The sequence below is a fragment of the Urocitellus parryii genome, chromosome 6 (genome assembly GCF_045843805.1).
Source record: "Urocitellus parryii isolate mUroPar1 chromosome 6, mUroPar1.hap1, whole genome shotgun sequence".
Lineage (NCBI taxonomy): Eukaryota > Metazoa > Chordata > Mammalia > Rodentia > Sciuridae > Urocitellus > Urocitellus parryii.
Window position 1 is genome coordinate 2303508 of NC_135536.1, and position 11772 is coordinate 2315279.

Here is an 11772-nt window from a genome sequence, read left to right on the forward strand (position 1 = left end):
ACGACCTAATCATGGGGTTGTCACAGACCCCAGAAGGGCAGGCATCCCAGGGCTCACTTCCCCCCAGGTTCAGGCCTTCCGCTCCCTCCCTTCCTCCCCCCAAAGTACCACCCGCACGCCGCGCCCCAGCCCGCACGCTCCCACGCAGCGGGCAGCGGTCGAGGTCTGCTGGCGAGTCCTTCCCGGGTTCACACCCTCCGCGCGGCCAGCGGAGCGCCTGGACGACCAGCGCCCCGCCCGCGTGCGGCACTTGGTAGGTGCTACCTGGGGGCCAAGGCCCGCCCCGCGCGCACTGGGCATGCCCAGAGCCACAGTCACGCGCGCGCCAGCTCCCGACGGGAGAGCTCCTCGCCCCGCGGAAGCCCGGGCCGGACCTGCCCCGCGCCGCCATGGAGCGCATCGAGGGGGTGGCCGTGGGCCGCTGTGCCAGCTCTTCCTACATGCGGCCGCTCACGCTGCACTACCGCCAGGTGAGTCCGCTCCGCGCCCCCGCGACACCAGCCGGCCCACTCCGCGCCGCCGGCCCGCCCCGCCTCCGTGACGCCCCGCTCCGGCCCACAGAGACCACGCCCCCGGGCCCACCCCCACCCCAGGCTCCGCCTCGGGGGCCGGCCCTGGCACGTGAACGCTCACCCCTTCAAAGGAGCTTTGCCTTCCCGCCTGGCCCACCTGTCCCTTTTTGCAGTCAGACTCACTGGTCGCCCTGAAAGTCAGGGCAGGCATCCCGGAGTTGGTGGCCCTCCGGCTAAGACTGGAAGGAGATAACTGGGCAGAGGAGGAAGGAACCTGGAGCACCAAGGCTGGGAGGGAGGAGGCAGAAAAGGGAGCCTCTCAAGGTGGGCTCCCAGGGGTCTTCACAGGGAAGGCACCTCTGCCCTCCCCAGCATCACCCCCACAGCATGGCTGCACTTACCGCTCTTGACACATAGTAGGCTCACACTTGGTGGGTGGATGAGTAGCCCATGCCCTTGTCTTCCCTTACCCAGACCTGGCCACCTTCCTCCTCATCATCGGCCAGTGCCTGGGCCCATCCAGATGGGCACTGTATTTGCCTGCTTGCCCTGCCTGCTACCATTGTGCTGTTCCTCTGTGCCCCTGCCCTCCCAGCCTCAGCCAATACCACCCCTGGTGTCCCTCAGCCTGGCCCATGGATTCACACCGTGTCCCTCCCATCTCATCCCGGTGCCTGCTTCCTGCCAGCCCTGTGTGGCCTTTCTGCCTAGCCCAGCCTGAGAGGCCCCGGCCCTCCCCTTCCCTGCTGTGGTGGTCCCATGGCTCCAGAGGACAGGGAATTCCACTCTCCAGGGCGAAGCCAAGGACACTGCAGGTCTGGGGGAGCAGCTGGGGCCAGTCAAGGGACAAACGTGGTGGGGACATGGATTTCTGTTCTTTTCCCGTTTGCTGGCCTGGGGCAGAGAGGCTGGTGGATATGAGGGTGCTTGGTTGTGGCTGCTCAGCCCCCCAAGGGTCCTTGTAGGCAGTGAGTGGGTACAGGGTGGTCCAGGCATGGTCCAGCTGTGGCTGATGGCCAGAGATGTCTCTCCACCTTCCCAGGAAAAGCTGTGGTGTGGCCCCTGGGGGGCTGCCCATCAGCATATTTCCACTGAGAGTCTGATAACCAGAGCTGACCTGAACAGGGGACAGGCTGTGGGTGTGATATGGGGGACCAGGCGGCACTCCCTCAGAGGCCAAGGGACACCATGGGGACAGCTACAACCCATGGTTGTTTGTTTCACCTGGCCAGGGGAGGCCTGGTGGACAGATAAAGTGAACCAGAAGCAGGGGAAACCTTGGCCCTCAAGAGGCTGGGACTGCCTTTATACCCTTGGCCTGTCCCTCCCTCCCAGGGTCTTAGTGGGTCTCTCTGGACCTTCCCCTGTACCTTGCTGTACCTGAGGGTCTGACAGTTTTGATCTTCAGACGAGAGGGTCCCTGAGACCTACACAGGGCAACATTTACCCACAGGAAGGCCATGACAGGTGTAGGCACTGAAGGCTCACTGTAGGCTGCGGGGGGCCCTCACTGGAGCCTACCTGGGTGGGAAGCTGGCCCTGGGTGGCCAGACGTTGAGCAGGCCTGGGCTTGCCTGTGGGTGGTGCCTCAGCCACCTTTGGGACAGCCTGACCTGCACAGGAAGTGGGCCCTCCCCTCTCCTTGGAAACCTGATGCCACGCCCCTCCCGACACCTCTGCCTGTAGCTCGGCTTCATCTGGCCTGCTTGCCTCCTCTGGGCCTCTACTGCGATGCTCCCTGACCGGAGTGCCCGCTCCCTCCCGTGCCTCCTGTAGGAAGTCCTCACAGGGTGCGCCCGCCCTTCTGGAGCTAACCCTAACCCTGACCACAGTTCAACAGCTTGGATAGAGCTCCATCATCTGTCCTGGGCTGGCCAGGGCCTTGGGGCTGACCCAGAGGCTGAGTGGCAGGTGGGCCAAGCAGGCCAGGGATGGACAGTCATGGGCAGGGTTCAGGTCTGGCCCCATGAGCAGAGACCCCTGGGAGGAATGGACACTGGCCACCCCAGCTTCCAGGGGGAGAACATCTTGCCTAGTGGTGTCCAGGTGGTGGTATTCTGGGCCTCTCACACTCAACCCACTGGCGTCAATTCTGGCTGCCCTGTGGGCCCAGTCTGCTGGGTCCAGTCCCTGTCTCTTCAGCCCCTCTATCCACTGTGTTCTGCTGGACACTGGGAGCCTTCCTGTGGGGAAGCAGGACTGTGGGATGTGTGAGATACAGCCCAAGCCAGAGCTGGGTGGGGAAGGATGTCCCACTCTCCAGCCACCGTCCGCAAGTCAGTTCTGCAGCGGGATCTCTCTACAGCCCAGCTGCTCTGGGGGCTGGGCTCCTTTCAGGAGACCAGCCGGCCTTCCTGCCTCCTGTCTCCGCTTCCCAGTAGCCCAGCCTCAGTGATGAACACCTGGCCTCTGCTGTGCCTCCATGGGGTCGTCTCTGCCCTGACTCCGAGGTGTCACCTGGCCCTTCTTGGATTCTGATGCTCCCCACACCCGTGACAGTGTCCACCTCTGCAGCCCCTGGTGCCCCTGGGACATCTCTCTGCCCTTTGCCCCTCAGGAGATCAGGTTGCCCTTGACCTCCTCCCCACCCACCGAGGCTCCTAGCTCACGTGGGCCAGGCTGTGGGCAGGGCTCCCTGCCAGGAGTGGGTGTCGCTGCCCTGTGGAGTGGCTTTGTGTGGCCTCAGCTCCCAGGGCCTCCATCCATGCTGGCAGCACTTGGCCCTCCTGACTGCTGCCCTGCCTCTTTCAGAATGGTGTCCAGAAGTCGTGGGACTTCATGAAGACCCATGACAGGTGAGGGCCTGGCCTGGTGGCTGGGAATTTCTGGATACACCGGAGCCCTGGGCTGGGGGCCCACCCCACCCCTAGTTTCTGCCCTCCCCATAGTCTTCAGTCACCCTTCCCTCAGGCCCGCCTTTGGCGATCCTGTCCCTGGGAGGCCAGCCTGGTGTCCTTGCCCCAGCACTGGGGTGCAGCCTGGGTGGAGATGTAGGTGGCCTGAGGGGTGTGGCAGTCATGTAGCCAGCTAGCAGGGGCCAAGTGTCCTGTCAGTCACCCGGCCTCCACGCCCCTCCTGACACAGTGAGCTGCCCAGCATGTCCTGTCCCCTTTCCCGCTAGCCAGAATACAGTAGGTCCAGGTCCCGGCCTCACGATGTATCCCTAGCAAGTCTGGCCCTGCTGGGCCTCAGTCTCCTCATCTGAGCAAGGGGCCAACTTTTCTGGGCTGCTGGGAAGAGGGAGGGGGCATGCTGGGGATAGGAGGATGGGAACCAGGTCCCCCAGGGAGGGGAGGTGGGGCCACTTGTGTGCTGAGCTCCCCGCCCCCACACAGCGTGACCATTCTCCTGTTCAACTCTTCTCAGAGGAGCCTGGTGTTGGTGAAGCAGTTCCGGCCAGGTGAGGCCAGCTGGGTGGGAGGTGGGGAGGAGGGATCGGTAGGGCACTTCCAGTTGAGGGACTGCGTGCAGGTGTGGGGACCTCCAGGAGACACTGAGGCCTGGTGAGAGGGTCAGGCTCCCAGCAGTCACTGGGGGTAACCACGGCATGGCAGTGTCCTCCCCCGCCAGCTGTGTATGCAGGTGAGGTGGAGCGCCGCTTCCCAGGGTCGCTGGCAGATGTGGACCAGGACCAGCCCCGGGAACTGCAGCCCATGCTGCCTGGCTCAGCCGGGGTGACAGTTGAGCTGTGTGCTGGCCTTGTGGATCAGCCGGGGCTCTCGCTGGAGGAGGTGGTGTGCAAGGAGGCTTGGGAGGAGTGTGGCTACCGCTTGGCGCCCTCTGATCTGCACCAGGTCTCGACGTACAGGTGAGGGGCTGGGGCAGGGTGTCTGCTGTCCTCGGGCCCTGGGGAGAGGTGTGTGTGGGCAGGACAGACTCCTCCTTGGTTTTCCACGTGGGATCGAGAGGGTGGACCGACACACCTCAGATCCTCAGCAAGTCCAGAACCCCGGGTTCCTGGGGCCTGGAACATGCTTGGTGCAGGTCCCCACCCTGCGGGCCAGCCACGTGGGGCCAACTCCCAGTGGCAGCTGCTGCTGACAGATGCCTTCACTTCCTGTGGGATTAAGCACCGGGACGCTGGGGGTGGGGTGAGTCACAGCTCTGTTCTCAGATGGAGGCTCAGGAATGAGGAGAGGCCAGTCCTGGGCCCAAGGGGCAGCTCTCAGCGAGGGGAAGAGGCAAAGCCCGAGCTTCAGCACCCATCCCAGCTAAGCCCAGATGTCCCCTCCTGGCCTCCATGAGGCAGGCTGGCTGGGACCACCTTCCCAGACAGGATATTGGGGTAAAGCTCCCTGACTCCAGCCAAGGTCTGGGGCAGGAGGAGGGTCCCTCTGCCACCTCTCAGCCTAGCACATGGTCACTCTGTTTTGGGCTCCAGGACCTCACCAGGTGCAGCCCTGGGGTGGGGCAGGGTTTCCATACAAAGCAGGATTTCCATGCCCCAGGTTGAAGGTTGTGAGTGTGAAGGGCTGGCTGGTTTCTCTGCAGGTGTCCTCCACGTGCCCTTGACCCCTCTCTCCTGGGTGGTGGGACAGGGAGAATCCAAGGGGCCTGATCTTGCTTAGGGGATTGGCCAGTGGTCAGGGCAGTGGACCACGCAGAGATGGAAGGGAGGTGGGAGGTACCTAGAGGGGCTGGGGTCCTCTGGACAAGGTGAGCCAGGCGGGGTCCTGGCAGAGTTTCAAGGGCAAGTGGACAAGAGGTTTCACAGACAGGCTGCGGCCTGACTCTGACGATGCCGGGTAGCCACGAAGGGTTGGGGGCCGTGGGACATCTGGCCAGGGCACTCACCTGCTGGACACAGAAAACAAAGCCCAGGAGGGCCAGTGATTAGCTAAGGAGTGAGGGAAACTGGAACCCGCCTGGGGAGGGGCAGCCCCGCAGAGGGACCGCCTCCTCCGCAAGCCCGTGGAAGCTGGAGACCCCCCAGGCCAGGCTGCGGCTGTTGGCAGGAGCCCGTCGGGGCCTGTGGAGATAGGAGTAGGGGCGAGGAACCACCAGGGAGTTGGTTTGGGGGCCCCCTTGTGGGGCTGGGGGACCTGGGGACTGCCCCGTTCTGCAGGCCTGTCACTGAGGGCAGTCTCCTCTCTGGTGCTCTCAGTGTGCCCTCCTGGGTGGGCTTGCCCCAACCCCGACATCTCCTGGACACCCACATGCTCACCTGCTCACCCCTCCTGTTCTGGAATTCAGCCTGGCCCCTGGCCATCCCATCTTCACGGCTGGCAGTCACCACTTGGGACCCTGTCCATGCCAGTCTGGGCTACTGCCCACTAACCGTGAGGCAGAAACACCTCACTCATTTCCAGCCAAGGACCAATGGCCAGTCCTGGGGGTCTTGCTGCCAGCCCATCCTACATTGCCATGCTGAGAGCCCCAGTCCCACACCCTGACTGCCTTGGCCCATGCTGACCTCACCTGTGACCACTGGGCCTGCTGGGTTTGTCTTCTGCCTGGGGCCCCCGGGTGTAGACAGAGGTCTGGCAGAGACCTTGGCAGCTGAAGGAGGGGGCTGGGGGCTGGGCCAGCGGGGAAAGAGGCCCTGACTAGACGGCCAGAGGGTGAGGGGCAGGGGGCTGCAGGAGGGGCCATCGGTAGAGCAGCCTGCCACAGACATGGTGGTGTCATGTGGCACCCCTTCGTGACCTCACTGCTCCTGGGGCTCTCAAGTAGAGTCCAAGGCTGTGGTCTTCTGCCAGGTGTCCCCAGGCTGCGGTCAGGGTTGTCAGGCAGTTCAGAGACCCATCCAGACGTGGGTCCTTTTCCGAGTTCACACAGTTGTGGCGGAATTCAGCTCCTTGTGACCACAGGACAGAGGGCTCGTTTCCTTGATGGCTGTTGGCTAGGGACCACTCTCAACTTCTAATACTAACTACCTGCAGGTTGTTTTGTCCTGAGGGCCAGAAAGACAGTAACTCTTTCATTTTCTCCACCTCTGACCTTGAAACCTCTCTTGAGAGCTCACCTGATTAGGGTCCTTTGGGGTAGACTCAGATCAGCCAAAGGTCCTAAATCACAGCTGCAGAACCCGCCTACCTCTGACACTTAGGCCAGTCCTGGAAGGCACACCCCAGCATGTGCCCGGTTCCCCCCATGCAAGGGTGTGTGGCACCAGAATACGCATCATGGGTGGGAATCTGGGGAGGGATGGGGCAACCCAGAGTCCCACCTGCTCAGAAGGAAAGAAGCCAAAGGGGCAGGGTGACTCATAGGGCCACCATGGTGGGTCAGCAGGCCCTGTCTCCCCTCACAGGTCTGGAGTAGGACTGACCGGCTCTAGCCAGACCATGTTCTATGCAGAGGTGACAGATGCCCAGCGAGGCGGGCCAGGAGGGGGCCTGGTGGAAGAGGGTGAGCTCATTGAGGTTGTGCACCTGCCTCTGGACAGTGCCCAGGCCTTCGTGGACAACATGGACATCCCCAAGACCCTTGGCGTCATCTTTGGCATCTCCTGGTTCCTCAGCCAGGTGGCTCCCCGCCTGAATCTCCAGTGAGACTCTGGGATGGGGCCTCAACTCAGAAGCAGTGTCCTGGCCACTCACCCTCCTCCCTGCAGACCCAATAAAGCTTGTGCAGTTCTAGCTCATGGCCACTGGCACCACGTCTGTGACCTGGCGCAGGCTTGGAGAGGACTGGGCAGGGCAGGGGTCTGTGAGCCTACCCTGGGAAGGTCTGGGTGGGGGTGGCAGGCCCCCATGAGAGCTCCTCCGCTCTCTCTGCTGTAGGCCATGAGGTAGCTGCTCTGGGGAGCAGACAGGTGGCAAAGGGCTGGGGATAGGCCAGGGGTGAGCCACAGCAGGGTCAGCTAGGGCAGGCAGGGGCCAGTCTGTGCCTACTCTGGGCAGGGGAAGAGAGTCTAGGGTGTGCCAGGCTGGGTGCTCAGGGAGTGCAGATCATAGGCCTGGGGTGGGCTCACTAGTCCCTGTGCCACAGGGCAAGCTGTGCCCATGGGAGTGGGGGCTGAGCCAGCCCTTGAAGGCCTATTGGGAGGGACAGCATGGCTGCTGCACATTCCAAAGAGTGTGCACCCCCTGCCCCTAAGGCAAGTGAAGGTCCCTTGCCTTGCCTGGGAATGGGCTACTGTCCCCTCTGGGAACCTGTGACCAGAGCTGCCCCTCATGGCCCCTGGACTGTGCACGTCTGTGAAGGACCCCCTCTCAGTCTGCAGGGTGTGAGGGATGTCTGCAGGCCTGCCCCATGATGAGGACCCAGGGCAGTACTCTTGGTTGGCATGGGCGCCTGGGCCCTCTGCAGAACTGCTTCAGCCAGGCCCAGGACCTAGCATCGGGGCTCTGCTGGCCTGTGTACTCTGCCTGCAAACCCCGCGTGCCCTGGCCCACGTGAGCTAGCCTTGCTCTCTGGCGGGAGGCTCCAGCCAACCGAGATGCACACAGCTCAGGGGCCACGGAGGGGCACCTCTGGCCACAGGCTCCTAGAGCACCGGGGTGGCGGGAGGGCACACCGCTGCCTGGCCAGCTAGTGGGCTGAGGTCACCAAGGCAGAGTTCACTGTGGCGGGTGTCCTTACTGGCACTGGAGATGCTAAGTGATCTGTCTGGTGTGGGGGCAGACGAAGGGCCAGGGTGGCATTCTAAGGAAGGCCAAGCCTGAGACTTTCTGAGGATGGTCACCTGGCTCAGTCCTCCCCACCTCAGTCCCTCTAGTGAGCTCTTGGGCCACACCCTGGCAGGTGGGGCAGCAGGGTCATGGCCCATGGACCCTAAGGTGGAGGTACCTAGGAGTGCTGTCTCCTTGGGTAGGTTGGAACGGGAACTGGAGGGACAGGAGCTCTGCTGTGATCCTGACTTGCTGCTCTGTGTCCAGTGTCCCCTTGGACCAGGCCCTGACCTGGAGGGATGGCGTCCACTAGCAAATGCTGGTGCAGGGCTGGGGCCTCCTTCCCTCCCACACTCTGCCCTGTCCTGGGCCCAGCCAGACAGACAGGCAGGTGAGGTTGAATGTGGAGGGCATGCAGGCCCTCCCCTCCTGCTGGCCTGGGCAGCAATCCAGGGGGCACCTGCAGCACAGTGCTGGATGGCCTTGGGAGGCCTAGCATCAGGCTGTCCTGAGGAGGCTGTGCTGAGGGGCCCACTCAGGCAGCACCACCTGTATGCAAATGTAAATGCTGGCTACCGCCAGGTGGGACCTGTGGAAGCCCAGCCAAGCAAGTGACAAGACTGGCAGGAGAGACAGACTGGGCTGGGCTGCAGTGGGGTCCTGGCCACTCAGCTTCACCTGCCCAGAGGAAGCCCAGAAGGACTCCCAGGGAGGACCCCTGTCCACACCCCAGCTGCCCCCACCCTGTCTCCCTCACTTCCACTGGCAGCTCCTGGTGGTCCCTGGGCATCTGGATCTGGGTGCAGTTCATCCCCTCGGTCTGCTCTGTAGCCTGATGGGCAGGTCAGCAGGCGCGGCTGCCTGGCCTGATGGAGCTGGCATCGATTTCCCGGCACTGTTGGGGGGGGGCTGTAACCGGAAACTCCCCTCCCTGGCCCATGGCTATATTTAGCACCACAGGACGCTGGCGGAAGCACAGTTCACTCCTGAGCCCAGTCAGCTCTGAACCTCAGGCTGTCTGGTCCCAGCCTGGTCCCCAGCAATGTTCCCTGGGCCTGAAGCCCCTGGCAAGGCCAAGTGGCTCCCTCTCTCTGTGCCTTGTCCAGCACAAGCTAAGCTTTGGAAAGGGTCCCCCAGGCAGCGGGTGGGTGAAGCTGAGAGACAGAGGGACACTGTGGTTCCAGGAAGAGTGGTGGCCAGGGATCTCCAGTCCCCTCAAGCCAGCAGGGTGCAGCACGAGAGTCACATGTACTGAAATCTGTCACTGCTGTTGACTTTTGGGAACCTGCACACCTCCCCAGCACTTCTCGCCTGTGGATTGTGGCAACCCTCTCTGGAGGGACCTAGGAGGGAAGAAGCCCCTTTATAGTGCCCAGTTTCTCCCCAAGGGCACCTTCTGGACCTGCGGCTCCTCCTGGACACCATCAGGTCCGGGCTGTGGCTCCCTGCAGGCAGGAGAGGAAGGTTACCTTGAGGGGGAGGGGCATCTGTACCTAGCAGGTGGCATCCTGGGCAGGAAGGCAGGGACTGACCCCTGGTATTGCTCAGATGCTCACTAGCTGCCCTGGCCACAGAGACCTAGGTCTCACTCCCAGAGGGCCTGGATGGAGGCCAGAGGGGCCAGATCACCATTTCCCAGCTCTTCAAAAGGCAGGACAGCAGCGGGAAGCTGCCTGCTCCCTGCTGGGCACACTTGCCTTTTTTTTGGTACAGGGATTGAACGCAGGGCACAGACCACTGAGCCACACCCCCAGCCCGATTTTGTATTTAATTTAGAGACGAGTCTCACTGAGTTAGCGCCCCACTGTTGTTGAGGTTGGCTTTGAACTTGCAATCCTCCTGCTTCACCCTTCCAAGCCGCTGGGATTACAGGTGTGTGCCACTGCGCCTGACCATGCTTGCCTCTCTAGGGGCAGTGAGCACCCCTCCTGGGAGGGCCATGCTCACAGCTCTGTGTGAACTGCCTGGGCGCAGGAAACCAGGGCAGCAGACGGGGGCGGGGGGCAAGGGAGATTGTCGCCTGAATTCTGTCTCCCTTATGCATTACCCCTTCTCAGCCCCTACACTGCCAGGTGCTAGCTGGCTACCAGCCCTTGTCACCTGCACTGTGGCAGTGCCCTGCCCCTGCCCCTGTGTTCCTCTCCTGTCTGCAGCCAGGGCTCTTGGTGAAAATGGAAGTTGCCATGTTGCCCAGCTCAGCTGCTCTCAGACTTCCCCTTGGTCTCGGCAGGAGGACTACAGTCTCCAAGTGGCTTGGCCTAGTTGCCACTCCCACCCAGGCCCTTGCCAGGTCAAGCTTCTTTGGCCCCAGGGCCTTGACATATGCTGTTTCCATTCCTCACCTGAATGCCCACCTTCTGGGTCTCCACAGAGCTTCTGGGAAGTGGTTTGTTGTTCTACATTATTTGTCTAAGTCCCTATGCGCCCCTGAACAGAAAGGTCCTTGACCGTGGGCAGGGGCTGTGATTGCCTTTTTACCACTTGTAGGGACTTCCCAGACCTCCCTGGGTAGCAGGGCAGAGGGCATAGGCAGGGATGGAGATGGGACCCCCCTCTCCACGTGAGTGAAGGAGAGGAAGCATCCCCACTCAGAGCCCCCTTTTGCAGGAAGAAAGTGACTGAAAGGCTCTGGATACAGCTCAGATTCCCTTATTTGGCAGGGGTCTCTGTGTGTGGCCAGGCCTGGCTTGTGTTGTGCCCCCTACCCTGTCTACCCGCCATAAGCTGGAGACTCAGGTGGGGGTGGAGCTCTTTGAGCAGAAACAGAGGCTGTGGTCACCAGGGACTCTAGCCCTCTCCTTCAGGGGCCCCTGCTCCTGCAGGGGGCATGCAGGGCAGGTCAATAGGGTGTGGGGCCATTCCCAGGGCATTGGTTCCCCAGGGCAGGCTACCAGGCACAGCCTAGAGAGGGAGGGCAGCACCTCTATGCTCTCTTCCCTCTTGACAGCCCAGCCCCTGAATCTAGGGGACATCTGTGCTTCCAAAGGTTCTGCTCCAGAAAGCCCCCTCATTGGCAATGACTTGGTCTAGGAAAGGGGCAACCCATCAACACCCATCCCCCGGACCAGAGATTTGGGGAGCAGTCAGGGGAGAGGACGGCTCAGCTACTGTGGGGGTGGGATCAGAAACCTTTCTCCAGTATGGGGATATCCAACCATCATGGTGACCTCAGCCCTGGAAGGGGTCCTGATCAGTGGATGAGAGGCTGTTTGCAGACAAGGAGCCCTTGGTATTGACCTTGGGTAAAAGGAGCAGAGAGGTCACCCAGGGAGAGTGCAAGGAAGTGATGGCAGAGGGATGGGACAGAGGGCTTGGCAACCCGGCAGCAGGAGGATACTCTTCAGACAGCCCTCTGGACATGTTCCACCGGCTTTTGTTTGCGCCCCCCGCCCAAAGCCCGGACCTCTGGCCTGGGCGTTCCTCGAGGGCAGGACCTGGCGACCCCATGCCAGTGCCGAGCTGGGCACCTAGCCTGCACCCAGAAGCATTTGTGAACTGGAGGCTCTACCCGCGTGCCTCGCGGAGGGGAGGGCCGGGGCGTCAGAAGGGAGCAGCGCCCCCTGCAGCCGGCACGGAGGAGGCAGGAGGGATGAGGTGGGTACGATTCTCTGGGGAAAGGGGCGCACAGTAGGGGCTGAGCCCCTCGAGTCCCCGGGCCGCGCCCATCCCTCGGCCGAGAGGATTTGCGCAGCAGGCGGCATCTC

At 62.5% G+C, this 11772-nt stretch overlaps 1 protein-coding gene across 2 annotated transcripts; it reads left to right on the forward strand.

The window, feature by feature from the left end:
- The first annotated feature begins 285 nt into the window (after positions 1-285).
- Nudt14 (nudix hydrolase 14) lies at positions 286-7098 on the forward strand. Of its 2 annotated transcripts, none has more exons than XM_026405563.2 (5): positions 286-470; positions 3264-3307; positions 3848-3912; positions 4083-4320; positions 6766-7098. In XM_026405563.2, the coding sequence occupies exons 1-5, from the start codon at positions 390-392 to the stop codon at positions 7004-7006; spliced, it is 669 nt and encodes a 222-aa protein (XP_026261348.1). In that variant the 5' UTR covers positions 286-389; the 3' UTR covers positions 7007-7098. The 2 variants fall into 2 exon arrangements, with proteins under 2 accessions (XP_026261348.1, XP_077655750.1); XM_077799624.1 differs by having other exon boundaries at positions 6747-6878.
- Positions 7099-11772: the final 4674 nt, after the last annotated feature.